Source organism: Equus przewalskii, chromosome 5 (assembly GCF_037783145.1).
Source record: "Equus przewalskii isolate Varuska chromosome 5, EquPr2, whole genome shotgun sequence".
Classification (NCBI taxonomy): Eukaryota; Metazoa; Chordata; class Mammalia; order Perissodactyla; family Equidae; genus Equus; species Equus przewalskii.
Window position 1 is genome coordinate 44664051 of NC_091835.1, and position 21402 is coordinate 44685452.

Genomic DNA, 21402 nt, shown 5'->3' on the forward strand with positions numbered 1-21402 from the left:
GACTGGTTTCTTCTCTACCCACCAGAGTTAAGGGGTTGTCAGAGAGCAGGTAGAGGTCTCCTCTGTGGCACCTAGAAGCAGCACAGTACAGGAGAAAGTGTATGGGCTTTGGAGATAAACAAACTTGGGTTTGAATCCTAGTTGTGTGAATTTAGTCAATTTACTTACCTAGATTTTCACTTTAGTTTTCTTATTTATAAAGTAGAGTGATAAGATCTATGTAACAGGAAGGTGGTGGAGATTAAATGAGGTCATTTGTATGTGTCTAAAATGCTGCCTAATATACAGGAGTGCCCAACACATGGACAGTTAATTTCTTTCCTTTCTGCTTTGTTTCATCCTCTCTTTTTTTCCTTTTCTCAAAAAGTACGGAGGAGAAAATAAAGTGTACAGGAGATGGAGAAGATTTGGTAAGAATCAGGTTTATTTCTAAATAAATCCTATGGTATTACTTAGTCCCTTCTTATCTTTCATTCCTCCAATCTCTGGTGCTTTTATGTTTTTATTCTTGCCTCCTTCTCTGTACCACATTCTACCATCCCTCAACTCACTTACTTAACATTCATAGAGAAAGAATCACACTTAAATATTTTAATTTGAGCATTAGATGTTAGCTCCACATAGACTGGTACTTTGCTTTCTTCAATTCTATTTTTCTAGTGCCTGGAACAATGTTTAGTATGTTGGTTGAATGAATGGATGAATGAAGAAATGAATGAGTACATCCTTGAGCTAATAGACTCTGGTTCCAGTGCTACTTCTATCTGAACTCAGCCCCTAATTATGGTCATTTTGGCCACAATCAGTATGAGTCTAGAAGAAGAATAAAGAGGAGGAAGAAGGGAGCATAGGCAAAGTACGAGGCCATTATTATTACTATTGCTAATATTTTTGAGCATTTACTCACCCTCACAACAACTTTATGGCACAGCTACTATTCTTATTGTTTCCAATTTAGAAATGAAGGAACTGAGGCCTAAGCAAGGTTAAACAGCTTGCTAAAACTTGTACAGCTAAGTTATGGAACTGGATTCAATGAGGCTGGCTCTAGAGATTGCCTTTTAAACTACTTTGTGAAAGACAAGAGACAAACCTTATAGTGGGATAAAAAGTAGCAATTCAGAAACAGCATAGGTTTGTGAGAATTGGCAGATGGGCACCACTTGTGTGTTTGGAGGCAATGGATGGAGGGGCAAGAGGCCTTGACTTCAGCTTCATTTTCCTTGCTGACTATATTTTGCTATAAAGCTAAGGACATTCCTGTTGGATCCTTCTGCAAGATTCTCTGATTTTCTTTTCTTTTCTCTTTTTGTTTTTTTTTAAAGCTGTTTGGAGTCCTCAGTACTTTTTTTTTCTCAAAGATTGGCACCTAAGCTAACAACTGTTGCCAATCTTTTTCTTCTTTTTTTCTGCTTTATCTCCCCAACCCCTCCCTGTACATAGCTGTATATCTTAGTTGCAGGTCCTTCTAGTTGTGGGATGTGGGACGCTGCCTCAACGTGGCCTGACTAGTGGTGCCATGTCCGCGCCCAGGATCCGAACCCTGGGCCACCGCAGCAGAGCGTGCAAACTTAACCACTCGGCCACGGAGCCAGCCCCTCTGATTTTCTGATTTGGTTTTCAATCTAAGAACGAGATGGGCATTTTAGAAAAATTATCCACTGTGGAGGGTCAATTTAGTAACATACACTTTGGAGGGTAAGAAATTCAAAAATTCAGGGAACCATTAAGACTTGTGATTTTTGTCATTAATTCTGCCTTGCATGGGATTTAACTGCCTCTCTTATATTAGATCATAAGCTCCATGAGAGCAGGAGCATAGGCGGCACTAAACATTTATTGACTTACTGACTTTGTGTCCTTCTAGTTTACTACAGTACCCATCACACAGTTGATGTTCCAAAAGAGATTTATTACACTAATAAAAGAATGATTTAGGCAATGGAAAAGTGACAATGGATGGGACAAAATATCACTAAGTAGGTGAATGCATGGAGGGAAGTGAGGAAAATGAAGATGTTTAGTTCCTGCTATGTGGCAGACATTGTACTTGACCCTTTATCAAAATTCATCTCCCTAAAGCTTACAAGAGTTTGGTATTAATGTCTTTATTTTACATGTGTGAAAATAGAGGCTCAGAGAAGTTAGACGATTTGCTCAAAAGCACACAGCCATCCAAGAATACATCAGTGAGAGAGAGAGGTGGGCTGGCGATGGATGGATGGTAGATGATACATATTAAGCCACTGATGGTCTCAGGTGACTAACTAAATGATTTTGCATAGTTATTGACCTTGAAATGGTCACTGCTGATTTAAAGGCCTGAATGGAATCCAAATCCTAAGCATCATTAGATTTCTAGCTATTTGTTTAATGATATTTGCTTTTAATGATAATGACTCATTCATTCTTATTATCCTTATGGTTATTTCTAATTCTAAAGTGGTACTAGATATTCGGAAAAAATCTTGTTTTAAAACATGTTTTAGAATTGAGTAAAGCACTCTTTTATTATAAGGATCGATGGAAAAAGCGAAGTCTAAATTGAAATTTCTTGCTCTGAATAATCTGTTAAATTTCTCTAATATGCTAATTTGTCCAGTCATGGCATACAGGATTCCCATAGGCTCAGTGGAGGTTCCCAGATCAATATTTCACAGACTCAGAAATTGTTCATCTTACCACACACTTACTTACCTTTGTGAAACACTCCAGAATCCCAGGGCATTCAACAATGTTAATGATGCCAAGAAGAAGCAGCTTTCTAAATTGCCTTTGTTTAATGTGTTTGGAAACCAATTGCCTGTTTGGAACAAATGTAATTGTTATTCAACTGCAGAATTGTAAGTTTCTGTGAATATTTTATCATTCCATAATTCATAGAGCTTTGTTTGCTTCAACAATATCTACAAAGCAAAAATGCTGATTTGAAACTCATTGTCAAAATTCATTTAATTCTGTAATAAATAGTAAAAGGACAAGCAAAGGACCCCAAATATTTTGAAGGTCAAAAATATTCAATTTTCATCACACAATATAGGTGTCAGAAGAACTGGGCTGTAAAAGTAACCCTGATTATTCTATTAATTTGCAGGAACCACATTTGTCTTATTTGTCCTTGTATTTCTAGTATCTATAACAGTGCCCAGCACATAGGGATTATTCAGCAAATACACACTGAATGAATGAAAAATATTTGCCATGATCAGGTACTCTGTTGCATATTCTAATTGTGAGGTTAGTGAGATAACATGTGTAGATGCCAGATGTTACATTATTTTGACAACTTAGATAAATCCGATGTTACCTTATTATAATATCATAGACCCTATTGGTCTAATTACTTGTAATCTCTGGTTGCCATGAAGATATTCTTTTGACCTGATCAGTAATTCCTTCAATTTAATACTTCTAAATATGGGGCTGGCCCCGTGGCGGAGTGGTTAAGTTCGCGTGCTCCGCTTCAGTGGCCCAGGGTTTCGCCGGTTTGGATACTAGGAGAGGACATGGCACCTCTTGTCAAGTCATGCTGAGGCAGCGTCCCAAATAGCACAACCAGAGGCGGTAACAACTAGAGTATACAACTATGTACTAGCGGGCTTTGGGGAGAAGAATTAAAAAAAAAAAAAAGAAGATTGGCAACAGTTGTTAGCTCAGGTGCCAATCTTAAAAAAAAAACCAAACTTCTAAATAAGTTATCTCGACTTCCTTACATTGTCAAACTGGTATATATGAAACTATTATATGAGTATATATGAAACTATTTAGGATTCAAGGTAATTCCTTTTCCTTTCCTCCTAAGCTTTGAGTTTTGCGCTGGATCTTTGCTAGAGCTCCCTCTTTCCTTCCAGGTCCAAATCTATATCTAAATGTCTATATCTATATCATCTCTATCTCTGTCTCTGCACACACATTCGATTTTCCTTCAGTGGGTTTTGAGATACTATTTAACACATTATATGAAATATTACGTATTATATATCCAACACATTTATATACAATGCTTTTAAAACAGCAATGGGATCTTAGTATTAATAAATATATTATAGATATGTAGTATTACAGAATGTTTAAAAGATTGTTTAAAAGGCAAATCTATCTTCACAGAGAGAACTTAAATTCTATGCTGTTCTGAATGGGCAGAATATTTCCAAAAAATGTTATGCATTATGAGAACAGGCACTGATCATCTTTGAATAGTCAGATGCCAACGTTTTTGACATTTTCTTGCCTTTTTGGTAAGAGCAACTCCTACAATAGTCGTGAAGAGGGGTGTGGGACCAGACCAATCATTCTATGTGCCAAAAGGTTTGGTCTTCAGTGCCATCTTTGGCACATGGGTTGTGGGTTGCTTCCTGAACTAGAAAATGGTTCTTTACCTCTCCCTTGACAGTGCATGCTTTTAAATGGGGTTTGAATTAAGTGTTCTGTTCAAGGTTGGTAGTCAGCAAGTGCATAAGTATGACATCTGTGATTAATTTTGCCACTTCCCATTTAAAGCTGTTTCTCTTCTGTCATTTAACTTCCCAATGACTATTATTATGAGTCAACTGTAAAAATTAGCTTGTGTCCATTATAGTCTTGGACCTATAAATGAAATCTGGTATTGAGTTTAAAGCTATTTTGTAAGTTCTACTTCCAACTTTATTAATTTGTATTCCATTACAAAAGGAATTTATGGTTTTGTATTTAGGAGCAGTTTCACTGAATATTTCTCTCTACGTCTGTCTATTGGGTGTTGTGTAGTCCTCTTAATGTGTGTGTGTGTTTAGAAACTAAACATTTGATTGTTCTTGAATGGGGGGAGCTGGGGTGGATGTAGAGGTAAGGTGAAATAATATCACACTTATTTTCAGGAAGAACTAAACCATCCTGCTAAGCCTATTCAAACAGTCCTATTTTCTTATTTCCCTTGAATTAATATCCCAATCATATTTCTGTCCTTTTCATTTCACATCAGCACTTTGCATGTCACGCGATTATATCATTTTATCACCGTGTTTCTCTGGCTAGAGTAAGAGAAGTTTGCACAGGGTATGCAAAGTCTCAGAATTAACATGACATTAATTCTTCTTGGAGCATGAATTTTGGTCCATAATAAGTAATTGAAAAGACTATCTTTATATTATAACAAAGTCAGATGAGGGAGAAGAATATAAATTTTATAAGATCTTTAAAGGTAAAACATAATATTTCTAAGAAATTGTGCAATTACAGCAAATACCAGCCTATCAGGAGACAGACCCCCTGGGCATGCCGGTGTGCTTGCATCTGTCACTGGGGATAGTGTGGTGGGCACAAATGAGAAGAACTGTGACTTGGTATTACGGGCTTGTGGGGTGACAGAAGGATGTTGTATTAGAAAGGTTAGAGAAAGGCAGCGGAAATTTATTAGTAACACAAAACATTTTGTGAGTGGAGTTATTTAAAAAATAAAATGAAAGATTGCCATATCAACTATTCAAATGCTTGATAATGCTCCTATATTTCTTCTTGAGTATCATTTTTAGTGCTCAGCTTTTTCCTAATGCTGCTCTTCATTCTAGCCCATTTTTTGCCTTATTTAGCTATAATTTAACATTCTTCATGTAGTTAATTTTTATGGTGAGCTTCATAGTAAAGAGGACCATCACCTGAATTGATAACTTGGAACAAACATTATCGTCGAGTTGGATAGAGAGATTCTTCATGAAACCTAAAATTTGCTTTATTTATATAGAAATTATCAGTCTCTGTAAATAGATAGCATTGAGTAAAAAAAATATAAAAAGAGCATGGGCTTCAGAGTCAGAGAGACTTTTGAAGTCATTGTCTCTATTATTTAATAGTTTTGCTGTTGGGCATTTGCCCAACTGGACCACATCAGCCTCGGTTTCTCCTCTCTAAAAGGACAAGACCTCTGTCATTGGGCTATTATGAGAAGTAAAAGAGATAATAGATATCAAGGGTTGGACACAGAGGAGACACTCCATTAATATTAGATTATTGCCTTGCTCTCTCCACTTTAAAGGTAGCTCATACAAAATCGTGGAGCCTGAGCTTGATCTTGGGCCCATTTCCTGTCAGACATCTCTTCGTGTTCTGTGTGCTACTTTTTTTCTATCATTATCCCAGGACTGGTTGTAAAATGTTTCATTTAACATTGTCAGTTGACTCAGCTCTTAGGTACTATAACTTTATTTTAGTAGCTTATAAACTTTTATTGTCATAATTCACATTTGTGCCATTTTTCATCTGACATTTCTTGTAGCTGATTGAAATCAGGAGCATCTTTGCAAAAGGAGACAAAGGGAAGACTTTAGGTCTAGAAAGGGACTAACTAAACTTCTCCAGTTCTTAGCTTGTGTAGACAGGAAGGTTAACCACGTGAGAAGAAACGTACCACATATAGAGTCTGGGGGATCACCAAGTGCCATTTGTTAATGCTCACAGTGAAGCTTGGTTATATACTTCAATAGTGTACCCAGATAACTAGTAACGAGTGTTCGACTATTGAGGTGATAGAACACTCCCAAAATATTTGGCACTGTTCAGAATTCGCCCAAATATCCTTTGCTCAGCTGGATTTATTTGTTCACTTGAAAATCATTTGTTAAGAAATTTTCATGTATCAGGGAATGGCCATTCCAAGTTGCTTAAGAAAAGGAGCTCATTGCTCCAACGCATCTTCATTTACATCTGAAAAAAAAAGAAAGAAAGAAAGAAAAGAAAAGGAGCTCATAGATTAGTAGGGGAGACATACTAACAGGTAATTACTCTGGAGTATTAGACCTTATAGATACGAAATAAAATGTTTCTATTCATCTTAAATTATCGTGGTCATTTTAGAGACAAGAGGACTCTAGAATTACCTAGACTAGCTCTTGTATTTTACAGATTAAAGACTGAAGGCACAGAGAGGTAAGGTGAAGCATTGCTCAGGAGACCCGTCATCTTCTCACTCTTATAACAACTGTCCTGCTACAGCCCCTGGTTGGTGCTAATGGAAGTACAACTTTTATGACTTTCCTTAACATCTTCTCAATACTTTAAAAATGTCTGGACAGCAGTCTTTGAAATAGCTTACCCCAAATTCCTTCTAAAATACCTAGGACAACATTTCGACCTAAATCCTGCAATTGACATTCAAACTGTTGTGAGATTCTTGGAGTAATTTACCCTAAATTGAAGTCTTTCGAAATTGGATTGGTGACCCACACAGGCTGATATTATAAAGAGCACAGAAGTTGCTAATATGGAAGAGGAATATACTTTATTCCTGTCCCATATTATGCCCTGTATTGTAAGACCCCAAATTTCGTGTGCTGCCTTTACGTCTTTGAGCCTCGCAAGGCCCCAAAGGCCTAACCATGTGTTTCCTGCTCTTGTCATATATGCTCCCCACCCAGCGGGAAATTCCCCCACCTGGTTAGTTCCCCTATCAGCCAGACCAGCTGTCCTTTACCCAGTCCTCAACCTGACACTTTTCACTTCCCTACCAGTCTTCAAATTGCTCAAACAAGCAATCAGATCCTCCTGCAGGAAGCATGGGTCACCTTACTGTCTTGTTTCTACAAAGCCTGGCCCCCCAAACTCTGCTTGCTCACTCTGTCCCGAAGTGCAACCCCCATGTGGCCCTGCATGGTATGTTCTCCTCCTTGGACTGTGACTATATGTGATTAAGAAACTCCGGTGAGTCTCATCTGTCCGGTGTCAGGTGTCATGTTTTCAGCCACCGTATATATTATTTAGGGTGGAGGATCCCTCCCTCACCAACAGGGTGAATAGAAGGTAATCAGAACATGCCCCCAGCGCAGAAACAAAGGTCAATTCTAAACAGAACACCAGTAGCTTCTGTTCCTCTACTGCATAATTACCATTTTAGGGCGGTGAAGGATCCCTCCCATACCTGTCTAATCAGCACCCAGCATCAACTAGCTCTGCTTCTAAACTGCACTGAGGAGTGCAGCTCCATAAGCCACCAGACAAGAAGTAATGGGAGCATGACACAGTAGGGGGACCCTGCATCTGGAAGTGTAGTTCTCAGAACTGCGTTATAGATGAATGTGAGTTCTCGGGAGCACCCATAGTCCTTCATGCTGGAGACTGCAGTTTATAATCACACCATCTGATCAGAGTGTTGCACAACCAAAAAATGGTGTAAAGCTCTCACTTTAGCCCAGAGGTCTGCTTGTTGTAGTTACTTGGGTTTTAATGGGCATACTTTGACAGACTTTAGCAAAAACATGGAAAATGACCAGGGCTAAGGAAATCCGTACACATTCTCAGCTGATAAATGCTGCCTCTCAGCAAATCTCTTCTTTTGAGGATAAATATTAGAAAAAAGGCCAATATGAGGAAGGAAAAGTGACTATAATACATATTATAACTGTTGCTCACACAAAAAACCCATAAAACAAAATGACAAAGTTTAAAATAATAAAGAGTAATAATAAGAAGAAAAAGAAAGAGGAACTCATAAGACAAAGACAAAGACAAAAATGAAATAGTGGAAAATACTAATTTTAGGCAAAGTTGAGTTCAAAGAAAAAAACATGTCAAAGGGACAGTAAGGATCTTTTGATATTGATAAAAAACACAATCCAAATGGTGAAGATATGTCAATGGACATCCCTTAACTAATGAAAACGTAACAAAATTGGTTGGACATACAGGAATAAAAATAGGTAGATAAATAATTCTTGTGAATGAGTATTTCACACTTTGATCAACTTTTGATAGAAGCAAAAAAGAAAATTATGGAGGAAATTAGAATAATGTGATTGATAAGAGTTTAATAAAGATTTCTTGCCACAACTAGAAGGACCCACAACTAAAAAATATACAGCTATGTACTGGGGGGATTTGGGGGAGAAAAAGCAGAAAAAAAAAGAAGATTGGCAACCGTTGGAAAAAAAAAGATTTCAACATAGTTTAATCCCAAGAAAGAATTTACTCTCTAATAGAAGTTTAAATAACATTAGTAACGAACCAAATCTCCTAGAAATTGAAGACACTGCTCCTAAAGAAACAGTTAGTCCAAGAGGAAATGAAAGCCACCATCACAAATTACTTAGAAAATAAAGAAACGAAGAACCTGCATTTACAAATTTAGAGATACTGATACAACTTCTACTCAGAGGCTCATTTAAAGGCACATATGTTCTCACTTCTAAAGTAAGAATGAAAATAAATGAGCTAAACATTCAACACAAAAAAATTAGAAAACAAAACAAATCTAAGGAAAGTAGGAGAAAGGAAATAGAGAGGAGAGCAGAAAATCAATATACTAAAGTATATTAGATATCATAGTTATAAGAACTGATTTACTGCAGGAAAACGTAACCAAAAATACAATAAAACTGACAAATCCAACCAAGATACAAAATAAAAGGATCAGAGGAGGTAAAATGTTTAGTTATGAGTATGCTATGTTAGTGTCAGAAATCTTACAGAAATGGAATGCTTATTTAGGAAACCATTAATTGCCAAAATTAAGAAAAAATGAAAAATCTTAAAGGCAAGAAATAGTGGGGAAAAGTTACAATGAATTATTTTTAAAAGAGACTTTAGGTCCTGAAAGTGCCTTTTAATTTTCATAGAAGAAATGAATCTTTCCTCTAGATCTTCCCAGAGCATAACCAAAGGATCATTAAGTGTTGATGCTACCAAGTATTGTTGATCCCATGTATGTACAAATGATTTAATATTGAAAATCTATGAATTAAATATACTATACTGTCAGAAGCAGTAATAAAATCAAAAGGTGATCTCAAGAGCTGTTTAAGAAGCCTTCAATAAAATTTAACCTGATTTGTTTGAATCTTAGAAAGCAAGAAAGAGAAATTTTCTTATGATAAAGAATATCCTTTAAGCTTATCTTTATAAACCTACAAATATGCTTACTAGACAAATAAGAGAGATTCACATTAAGATTGTAAGATAAAACATGATTGTCTTCTGGTATTAACATTGCCCTGGGAGTTCAGTGTCCTGATAAAGAGGCAGAGCATAAGAGTTAAGATTGGAAATAAGGATGAAAAGTTATATTTATCTTTAGCTATTTTGCTGTAAACTTAAAAGGATCAACTAGTATACTCTCATAAATATACTAAGACAGTTTAGGAAGTTGGATGCAAGATGAAGACATAAGCATTAATAATCCCTCTATATAATAGCGATTATCTGGGTGAGTTGTAATGAGGGAAAATGATTCAGTTCATAACAGCAAGAAGAAAAAGAGTGTAAAATGCCTACAACAACTCTGATAAGGAATGTTCAGGATATATATAAAGGAAAGAAAATCTTACTGGACTGAATTTTTAAGCCTTGAATAAAAGAAAAAGTTATGTTGTAGACTTAGATGGAACACTAAATATTATAAAAGCCTTATTTTTTTCTAAAATTAACTAACACATTTTACTCATTTTAAAATAAAAATAAGACTTGGGGAAAACTGATAAAATGATTTTAACACTTATCTGGAAATATAAACCATAGGAAATATGATTTTTATAAATGAGGAGTAACCAAAAGGAGAAGTATGGTTAGTAAGACCTGATATGTAATATATATCATAAAATTATAACAGTTAAAAAAGGGTGATACTAGCTAAAATCAAGAGGCAGTTGAAAGGAAATGTAGCTCTGAAATGGTACTAAGATCACTGAAGAACTAAGAATATATTAAAATATAAATCACTAACTGATTAGTTTCATCCCATTTATCCTATGATTGAAGAAGATTTATGGTTTGCCTAACTTTTCACAACGTATATCAAGTTATGTTGTGAAACTTGGTTATTTGAAGCAAATAAGTGTTGACTTAACATAGAAATAAAGTCCACACAGATGAGAAAATTATATTCAAAATATTAAACTACAAAAATTCCAAAATCATAGATAAATGCAATGAAATGAATCCCAATAAAAAAATTGATAGATTTGATTACGTAAATCCGCAAAACTTGCCTAAAACAAATTCATCTATAAAATTAAATGCTGAGTTAAGACTAAGAAAATATTAGCAATAAATATGACTAAATGATAATATCCCCAAAGTTTAAAGAACATATAAATCAATAAGAAACAAGACAAAATAGACCAAAAGAAAAATGGACAAAGAATAGGATTAAGCACTTCATGAATGAGAAAAAAAAATGTTTATAGCATTAAAAATTTCAATTTCCCATTCCGACAAATACAAATTAAAGTAACAATGGAATATAATTTTTGCCAATCAGATTGTCAGAGATCAAAATGTTATTATGTTCACAGCTGAAATTAATACACTGAGACACATATTATCTTACCTCAATGGTGACATAATTGATGCAGTTTTGGTTTTTTTGGAGAAAGATTAGCCCTGAGCTCACAACTGCTGCCAATCCTCCTCTTTTTGCTGAGGAAGACTGACCCTGAGCTAACTAACATCCGTGCCCGTCTTCCTCTATTTTATGTGGGACGTCTGCCACGGCATGGCTTGACAAGTGGTGTATAGGTCCGCACCTGGGATCTGAACCGGCGAACCCTGGGCCATGGAAGCAGAACGTGTGAACTTAACCACTGCACCACTGGGCTGGCCCTTGATGCAGCCTTTTAGAAAACAATTTGGCTTTACTTCTCAATAGTCTTTAAAATGTTTATCCTCTTTGAAAGTGTAATCCCATTTCCAGAATTCTATTCTAAGGAAAACATAATTGTGTACTTAAAGATTATACAAAAGGATGCTCACCTTAGTAATATTTATAGCATTGAAAAATTGGAAGCAACCTAAACATTCCTTGAGAAGGGAGGGCAAATTAAATTAAGTATATATCCATCCAATGAAATATACCATATAATTCTTAAAAGTGAGCTCTTTTTTTTGGTGAGTAATTCAAATGACATGGAAATATGCTCACAATATTTTTAAGGGAAGAAATAAAGGTGGGTCCTTGATATGAATTCGCTTATTGAGCATTCAGCAGGGTTTATTCAGACTCTAATTTTGTTTAAAATATTCATATATAAATTTAATATCTATACACATGAGCACAAATAGGAAAATATTGAAAGAAAATTTACCCAAATAATAATTGTCATCACCCTTTCAGTCTTTTTTTCCCCTCCATTTATAGTTTGGATTAATTTCATCATACACTACTTTTACAACAGAAAAAAAGAAGTTAAGGGCCAACCCCAGTGGCCTAGTGGTCAAGTTCAGCATGCTCTGCTTTGGCAGCTTGGGTTCGGTTCCCTGGCACAGACCTACACCACTGGTCTATCCGTGGCCTTTCTGTGGCAGGGGCTTATGTACAAAATAGAGGAAGATTGGCGACGGATGTTAGCTGAGGGTGAATCTTCCTCAGTAGAAAAAAAACATTTCAAACCACTTCATCAAACATACTTTCAGAGAACTTTGACTTCTAAAAGTCATTTCTGATTTATTATAAAACAGAAAGGGGTGGTTTTCTGTCACAACCAACTCTTCACCATTGAAATACTAGCCAGCAGCCTCAATAGTGCAACTTGGAAGTTATGTGCTATCTGCAAAGCTGTCCTAAGATATTACTTTGGAAATCATAATATTCCAAGTTGATCTTTAACCCTAAGATTCACTCGCTTCAGTGATATATCACTGTATTCCCCACTGAAATCCCAGATTTACCAAATACCTCAAGTATACAAGATATTATTTTAAATGCTACAGCATACTGCTCTTGATTAGAGGCAGATTTTTGCTATCTCTTGTTGGAGGAAGATGCAATATTTCTCCCTTTCACTAACTGCTGTTTTATTTTAAATGTAATGGAGCTTCAACAATCTTAGGATGTGCCTTTTGGAATCTTTGCAAATGACAGTTGGGCACAGTGAGCAATTATTTCTCTTCAGACTGTTAGATTTTTTTTTATTAAAGTTACTTTTTGTAACGCTGGTGAACTAGGAAACATCCAAAATTGTTGAGACAAAACTGAAATGTGTTTTAGGCACATCTGTCACTTCGCTATGTGCTTTTTACTTGGGAGCAAAGAAGAATGCAGTTAAAAAGATTTAGCAGTCGTTCTCCAGGGCAGATGTGTTTCTATGCCAGGAGAAATAAGCCCCATGCAGAGAAAAATGCTTTGGAATCAGGAATCCACCATTGCTATATGATTTGGGCAACTTGTATCACTTTTTGAGCTCGTTTTCCTCTTATACATGGTGGGTCTACAAATATCTACCCTCAAAGAATTGTTGTGAAGATTTAATGAAATATCTTTGTGAAATTCATAGAGCAAGGTCTGCATATAACTGACACTTAATAAATGTTAATTTCTTTCCTTCCTCCTTTCAGTAACCTGATTTAAATGCTTCATTTGAGATTCATAGCTCTCCTACCTGAGTTAATTTTTAAAACACATTAATTTTCATGATACCCGAAGGAAATAATACCTAACAACTATATTCTATCTTTGGCTTTTCTATCACTTTTTCGTATTTATCTAATAAGCCCTCAAATTATTATTACCCACAATTTACAGATGAGGAAACAGGCATAGAGAGGCTGAAGTGTTTGGTTAGGTCATGTAAAGGAGACAGAGTAAATATTTTTTGAATGAATGAGTGAACCGAGATTAAGCGCCGGATCTGCACATGCTCAATACTTTGCTCTCATAACGATGTCTGCATCGAGACTTTAATTTGCATTTCCACTTCTTGGGAATTGTGGATAAAAATGAAGTCTGGTTGCTGTCTCCAGGAAGGGACACTGTGTCTTTCAAAACTGTAGAGAAATCACTACGCATTGTTCACCTGAACTGCAGAAAGAATGGGCATGGGTGATATTTGGAATAACAAGCTTTCTTATAAGGGTGAGTTCATTCTCTTGAAGAGCATTGGGAGGTAAAAACCCATCAAGATAGCGTGTTCACATGATGATTTCAAGGAATTATCATGGAAATGAGTTTTAGAAGAGAGATAATGCTTTGTGATAATAGCCCGATAATGCCATTAGCTATGAACTGTAATTGTAACAGCATTAGTCAAATGAATATATCTGATATTAATTTGAGTGTCAAGTATTTCTATAAGGTTCTTCTTGTTAATTAAACATCAACCTTGGTATTATTAATTAAGTATCTAGCCAGTGCTTGCACATAGTAGGAACCCGATAGGTATTTGTGGACTGGATTGATAAATCAGTCTCTAAGTGGAGCTATTTAACATAGTACAACATTGAATTTAAATAATATCATGGGTATAGCAGGAACTGATTTCTGCCCAATATCTGCTTGTTTGTACAGTCTGTTCTCTCATTTGCACTTCAGTTAGCTAATGGTGCAGGCTTGTTAACTTCATAATTTGAGAAGAAAGCTTTTCTCATTTTTTTTTTTTTTGCATATTTGGAAGGAAATAGCCTATAAGATTTACCTCAAATTATTTCAATTCAAGCGTAAAATCTGTGCCTTTCTCCCTGTGTCTTGTGGTCTTTAGAGTATTTTAAAATCTACCAGACAGCTTCATGCCTGCATTGAGCCCCTGAATATCAGTGGGCAAAATCACGTGTAGGTAGTTTGATATCACTCTTCATGATCACCAGCATCAGCTGGGCCTTCAGCACTGCCAGCAATCTTAACGTTTCTAAATCATCTTGTCTTGCCCTTGCAATAATGAGTTCATATGTCCCTGCTCTTCCTACTCCTCTTTCTCATCCTAATCCCCTTTTGCTCTCATGAATGGTAAAGGGGAGCAGAATATGTCATCCCAAAATGTGTCACTTTGGCATGTGGATTATTTTGGATGGAAGGCAATAAAGACCTAACAGACTCAAGAAAAACTTTTACGTCTCTCTTAACTGCCTAAAAGAATTCAGATAGGGGGCCTGGCCCAGAAAGAGAGCTATTGGCAGAAATAGCGTTTGATCTGAAAGACTTACCTTCATGGCAGGGCAAACGTCTCAGGACCAGACATCTGCTCTTCTTATCTTCCTGTGAAATGCCCTCCCCACTTTGAAGCCCCTGTTCCATTCCTTAGCTCAGGATGGCATATAAGCCTCGATTGCCTAACTGCCTTTAGATCTCATATTTTTATGGGGCTCCTGTACATATGAAATTAAATTTGTTTTTCTCCTGTTAATGTGTTTTATATCAGTTTAATTAGATCAGTCAAAGGACTTAGAAGGATAGAAGGAAAATTTTTATTCCACAACAATGGCTTGCAGCATACTTCGTAAAGAAAATTGGGAGCCTTGAAAGTGAGGGTCCAGCATCCTTCCGATAGCAGAACTACACATCTGCTTGTACCTCCACCCTGCTTCTTCTTTCTCTCTTCTGTTCCACTGCAGGAAAGAAGTATTCACCCTCCAGTAAGAAGTCAATCTCCTTTCTTTCTCTTGCATTTTTTTAACTTCTCCATCTATACCGGAAATTTTCATCAAGTAAATACTGTCAAGTATCTCTCAAAATAAAATAGTATCTTGAATCCACATGTAAACTACCCAAAGAAAATACAGAACTCACAGTTAAATTTGAATTTCAGAATTACAAAGAATTATTTTTTAGGACAAGCATGTCCTGAATATTACATGAACAATTTTTTTGTGTAAAGTATGTTCATAATATTTCATGCAACATACTGATACTAAAAAAATTATTCATTGTTTACCTGAAATTCAAATTTAACTGAGTGTCCCGTATTTTTATTTGCTAAAGCTGGCAGATTACCCACATCCTTATCTAGACACCAATTTATCTCTTAAATCTTCTTCAGTGCCAAGTTCTTTAAGAGTTTTTTATATGTGATACCTTTATTTCCTCACTTACTGGATATTCTTTACCTCTACTGCAATCGTTCATTCCCTTTTCACCATTGAAATGACTCTTGCTAAAGTTATCAGTGATTGTAATGTTGCTGAATCTATGGATACTTTCCATTCGTCATTCCACTTGATCTCACAGTAGCATTTAATACAGTTTACCATTTCCTGCTTGAAATAATCCGCTCTTATCTTCAGTGAATATATATATATGTATACACAAACACGTATATATGTATATGTATATTTTTTCCCCATGTCTCTGGATGCTGCTTTTCTTTCTTTGGCAGACCATTTATCCTCCATCTAATTCTAATATTGAGGCTTTTATAGGCCCTGAGCTCCTTTTTCTGCTCATTCTTAGTATTCACTCTGGGTAGTTTCATTCACTTATATGGGTTCAAATGCTATTTTTGTGCCAAAGATTCTGATATTTATATATGTAACCCAGATCGTTCTTCTGAGCTTCAGATATTTATATTTGGATGTCTCACAGGTATGTCAAACTTAATGTGTTAAAAAATGAATGGGTGACAAGTTTTTAAATCTACTCAATTTCTGGTGTTTTCCATTTTGAGATGGAATCTTTGCCTACTCAGTTGCTCTTGGCAGAATCTGGGATTCTTCCTTGATCCCACTCTTGTCTCCTGCATCCTACTGCCTCCTGACTATCAAAACCATCACTAAGTACTATCGATTCTGTCTCTAAAATCAAGCTTATATCCATTCATTTCTCTCCATTGACCTACTTTGTCTCTAGTTCATTACTACTCTAGACTTGCCTGGATGACTTCAATCGTACCCTTCCTGCTTCTCCCAAACCATTCTTTTACCCTTCCAAATTATACTGCAACCACAGTGACTGTAAAACACAAATAGATCATGTCACTCGCCTAATGCCTTTATGATTTCTTATTCAAGTTTTTTTAACATTCAAGTTAAAAAAATCCCTGTAAGCCAAATGCCCTGTATGCTTTCACTTCTAACGCCTCAACTGACTTCTCGCGATTCTCTCCTTTGCTGAATATTTTCAGGTTTCTGATCTTCTCTGGGATGGTCTGATGCACTTAGTGATTCTCTACTGCCAGGCCTTGATATATGTGCTCTCTTCACTCCTAAGCTCACCAAGGCAAATACCACTTATTCGTCTAGTGTCAACTTCAGTACCATTTCTAGGCACTCTTAGCGTGAACATGGATGTATATCTAACTCTATCTAGACTTATAAGTGTGCCATGCAAAGAAAGCTCCATTAATGACATGGGCCCATGAGGCCAGGAAGAATCTCATAGCACTGCTTTATTTCATCTCATCTCAATCTGAACCTGGAATTGAAGCTGAATAGGACAACTGAGCTCTGCGTTTATAGAGCACATTCCTTTCTGAAGTACCATTATTAAAGTACCACATCAGATCATCATATCCATGATAATACCAGCCCACATGGAAAATGTTGAAATCCCACTCAAATTACAATAACAACAACTCAAATCATTACTTTAGTGCACCTTTGTTTATTTGGTGCTTTATGTCTGTTTCCTCTTGTTCTCAGAGAAATCTTGGAAGTTATTAGTGACACCATTTTAGAGAAGGAGAAACTGAGACTCAGAAAAGTTAAGTAATGTGCTCACGATCTCATAGTTTAGTAAGGGCTGAGTTGAGTTTGAACTCAGGTTTGTCTGACTCAAAGGTCTGCCTTTTCTTCCTCTTGTGAGCCAACAGCAATGGATAATTGCTTTCCAAGGTCTAAAGGGTAATTTGGGCTCTGCTCTGATGCTATTATGAACCCTAAGGCTTCTGAGCAGTTCCAGGGGTTTCTGTGGAGCCAAAGGTTAAGGATGTAGAATAAATCGTTTCTGAAATACATAACCCTATTGTACAAGAACTCTGCATCTAATTCTGCCTGAGGCCCATGAGAAAGATTTTCCTGTGGGAGCTGTTGGGGCCCGCCGAGCTAGCCACAGGAGCACTGGCACTAAACCAGTTGACAGACAAGAAGAGTATGGGCCTGCCTAATGGTAGATTATGGGGGAGTAGGCCACTTCTTTTCCTCTTTGGGTCTACAAATCTGTCATCTCAAAACCCATATGAAGTTGAACCTGAGGCATTGTGCTGAGTTTGAAGAAATACATCTCTTAGAAAATAGGCATGGGCCCATGAAATCCACTTGAATAGCTTTCCAGATGCATAAATATTTTCTTCTTTCAAGTTTTTTGTAACTGCAAATTCCTGTTACAAGAGTGACTCGGTGATTCATGCTGACGTGGCTGTCAGTGGCCTCAACAGTCACAGATATTTAAATGAGAATTTTAAAAGATCACATTTTTAATCTAAAATGATCTTGATTGGGATTAAACAGCTAGATTCTTTGCTGCTTTCCTGAAATCTGAGGACTAAAGACTCGCAGGGCCCAGAAGATGTATACCATGACCTCTTGATCCTGCCCAATTATCTTTTTTCTCTTAGATGTTTTGTTTTCGATCTTTTAATCACCTGCACGTCCATAACTAAGATGCCATTTTTCACTGAATTCTATTTTGTTATTTTTGTCAAAAGGTAAGCTTGAATCATGAGTGTGAGAAAATTGATCTGGGTGTTAATGGGATATAGTCGAAATAAGCAGTTTGACTGACTTCTTCACTCCCTTACATTAGCATTGCTACTTTTAGCTAAACTATTCCTGAAATGATTAGTGTAGGAGGATGGGTTTAGTCTTGTATCTTCTCCTTTAAAGCACTCAGAGTTAGAGATCCCAGAAGGATCAGTTTTCTCGCTTGTACTGAAAATGTCACTCTAACAGTTATCTGTCTGCACAGTCAACTTTTGAGAAGTCTTTTGAATTTACCGCATTCACACCATTCTCCATCGTGGTGCTAAAAATGACTAATGTGGCTTGGAGACTGGGAGACTGTGATAGCTGAGCATCCTTTCCCATCATTCTCTAACACTCGCACACACTCACACACACACATGCTCGGCTGACGTGAGTCCTTCAAGGTTTAAAATATCCTCTATGCTAAATGGAATGCAGAGGCACGTGGGATGCCTAGACAGACAGGGTTGGTTTCATCATGGTTGTTCTGTCAAAAAAATCAATCTGGTTGTTTGGCTAAATACTGATCTTGTTTTTAACTAATGTTTAAAATAGTCCCTGGCATTAACTTGTTTAAATACCTTATTTAATTTTATCCTCTCATCGTCTCTGAGAAAAGTGAAGCACACCATTCTCTTTTTAAAATAAGAGCAAACAGTCTTAGGGAGATGATGACCTACCCAAAGTCATGCATGTAGTGAAAGGATTGCTGTCTTTTAGGGGCCCTAATTAGTCACTATAAGCCAGTATAGGGTCACTGGAACCAAATAACCTAAATGAACTTCCTTTCCTTTCCTTTTCTTCTTTTTTAGTGAGGAAGATTGACTCTAAGCTAACATTTGTGCCAATCTTCCTCTACCCTATATGTGGGATGCCACCCCAGCAAGGCGTGATGAGCAATGTGTGTGCACACACCCACTATCCGCACCCGCAAACCCTGGGGCAGCCGAAGCGGAGTGTGCTAACCTAACCACTATACCACCAGGCCAGCCCCTTCATTTCCTTTCTTGATGAGTGTGATGGCTAAAGGGACTGTCATGAACATAGATATTCCTACTCCCAGAAAAACATATGACAAAGTCTTCTATGGTGTCATTCAAGGAATGACGGAGAAGTGCGTGGGCTGCATGATAGAAATTAGGTGAAGTGGGAGCTGATTACGTCCAAAAGGGGAGGATATTTTGATGGTCATTAACTTGCAGTCTGATCTCTAGGGACTTTCCATAAGGCTTTATTTTTGGTCCTGTTCACTACAACAATTTATTAGTTACCTGGAAGAAGTCTAAGAACTTGCTTACTAAGTTTGCACATGAAAAAAAGCTAGTAAAGGTTAGTAATTCACTGGATGACAGAATCACGTTTCAAAAACGTCTGTTATTTAGGATGATGGATTAACATTTATTAAAGATAAAGATAAAGTCTCGCATTTAATTAGGAAAAAAAATTGTGATAAAATGAGTAGAGCTGAGCTGAGAAGAACAGCTAAAAATTAAAAAAGCTCCAGGTTTTAACTGACCATAAGAATCATGCAGCTACTGAAAAAGTCTACGCAATCTCTGTCGGGGTTCAGAGAGACAAAGAAATTGAGAGAGAGAGAGAGAGGGAGAGACGAGGTGGCTAAAAGTAAGATCTATTCTGGTTGTACCCATCTTGAGTATTGTGTTTGATTCTGGAAACCATATTTTAAGAAAGATACTGACAAATTGTTGTTTGTTTAATGGATGGAGGCGTTTTGATAGTGAAAAATCAGGGAATCATGTAATATTAAAAAATTGGAGTGATTTGTCTATAAGTTAGAAGGTGATAGGGGCCAGCCCTGTGGAGTACTGGCTGGGTTCAGAGAACTCCACTTCTGTGGCCTGTGTTTGGATCCTGGGTGTGGACCTGCACCACTCATCAGCTATGCTGTGGTGGTAACCCACAAATAAAGTGGAAGAAGATTGGCACAGATGTGAGCTCAGGGCTAATCTTCCTCAACCTAAAAAAGAGGAGGATTGGCAACAGATGTTAGCTCAGGGCTAATCTTCCTCAACCAAAGAAAGAGGAGAATTGGCAACAGATATTAGCTCAGGGCTGATCTTCCTCAGCCAAAAAAAGAAGGGGATCTTAATAGCTACCTTTATTGAGCACTTACTGTGTACATTAATTACTTAATTCTCACAACAACATGATGAATTATTTATTGTTGTTATTGACCATAGAAACTGAGGACACATAGCTAGACTACCTAGACTACTACAGAATATGCTGTCTTAATATTGTACTATATTATTTCTCTGAATGTTTATCAAATATTTGAAGAGTTGCTATGTGGATAGAAAACTAGACTTAGTCGGTAATCATAGTTATCAACGGATGAGCAGACTCAGATTATGTCTCAAAGTTGAGAATTTTTCTGGGCACTAGAAGATGCTACTACATCTTCTAGTTTTGGGTACAGTGGTAGACTAGATGACCTCCAAGGTAACATCCAATTATAAGATTCTAACTTATTGGGATTTGATACAATGAAGGATTATTATAAACAGAAAAAAAGCCTTAAAAGAAGGTATAAATTAAATTAATTAGTGATAATTTAAATGACTTTCTCTTGAATACAAGTTTAGAGAGTGTCCCACCCCACATCCCATATTGCTAAGATGTCCTCATAATGTGTTCTTGGTAAACCTCCTTTTATGGGCACCAAACTCTGCCAAAATTACATAAACTTTTGTTTATCTATCTTTTACCATATCTAGACTATTGTGAATAATATCTACATGCAGACCTGCATCCAAGAAGGTTGCATTGCAGAAGTAACAAATGTCATTAAAAAAACCCTTACGTTGGGTGACTTCTAATAGCAGTTTAGTGTATTGAAATCCATGTTGGCATTGGTTTCAGAATGCTAAGAAAGTCAGATCTCTGTCAGATACTAGTTGTGATGACTGGGGCACTTCACTTCTTTTTTCTGCCTTGTTACATTTTAAAAATAAGGATAATAATATTACCTTTAAAGATTGTTGTTATAAGTGCAAAAATGTCTGCAACAGCTCCTACCATACTATGCCGATTCTC

The 21402-nt window shown here is 36.6% G+C and overlaps 1 protein-coding gene across 1 annotated transcript in view; it reads right to left on the reverse strand.

Annotated features, from left to right (window-relative positions):
• SLC15A5 (solute carrier family 15 member 5) overlaps nt 1-21402 on the reverse strand; it is an 86694-nt gene that overhangs the window by 2513 nt on the left and 62779 nt on the right. Inside the window, 1 exon segment of the mRNA XM_070619699.1 lies at nt 2698-2803. Coding sequence (XP_070475800.1) covers nt 2698-2803 — 106 coding nt within the window.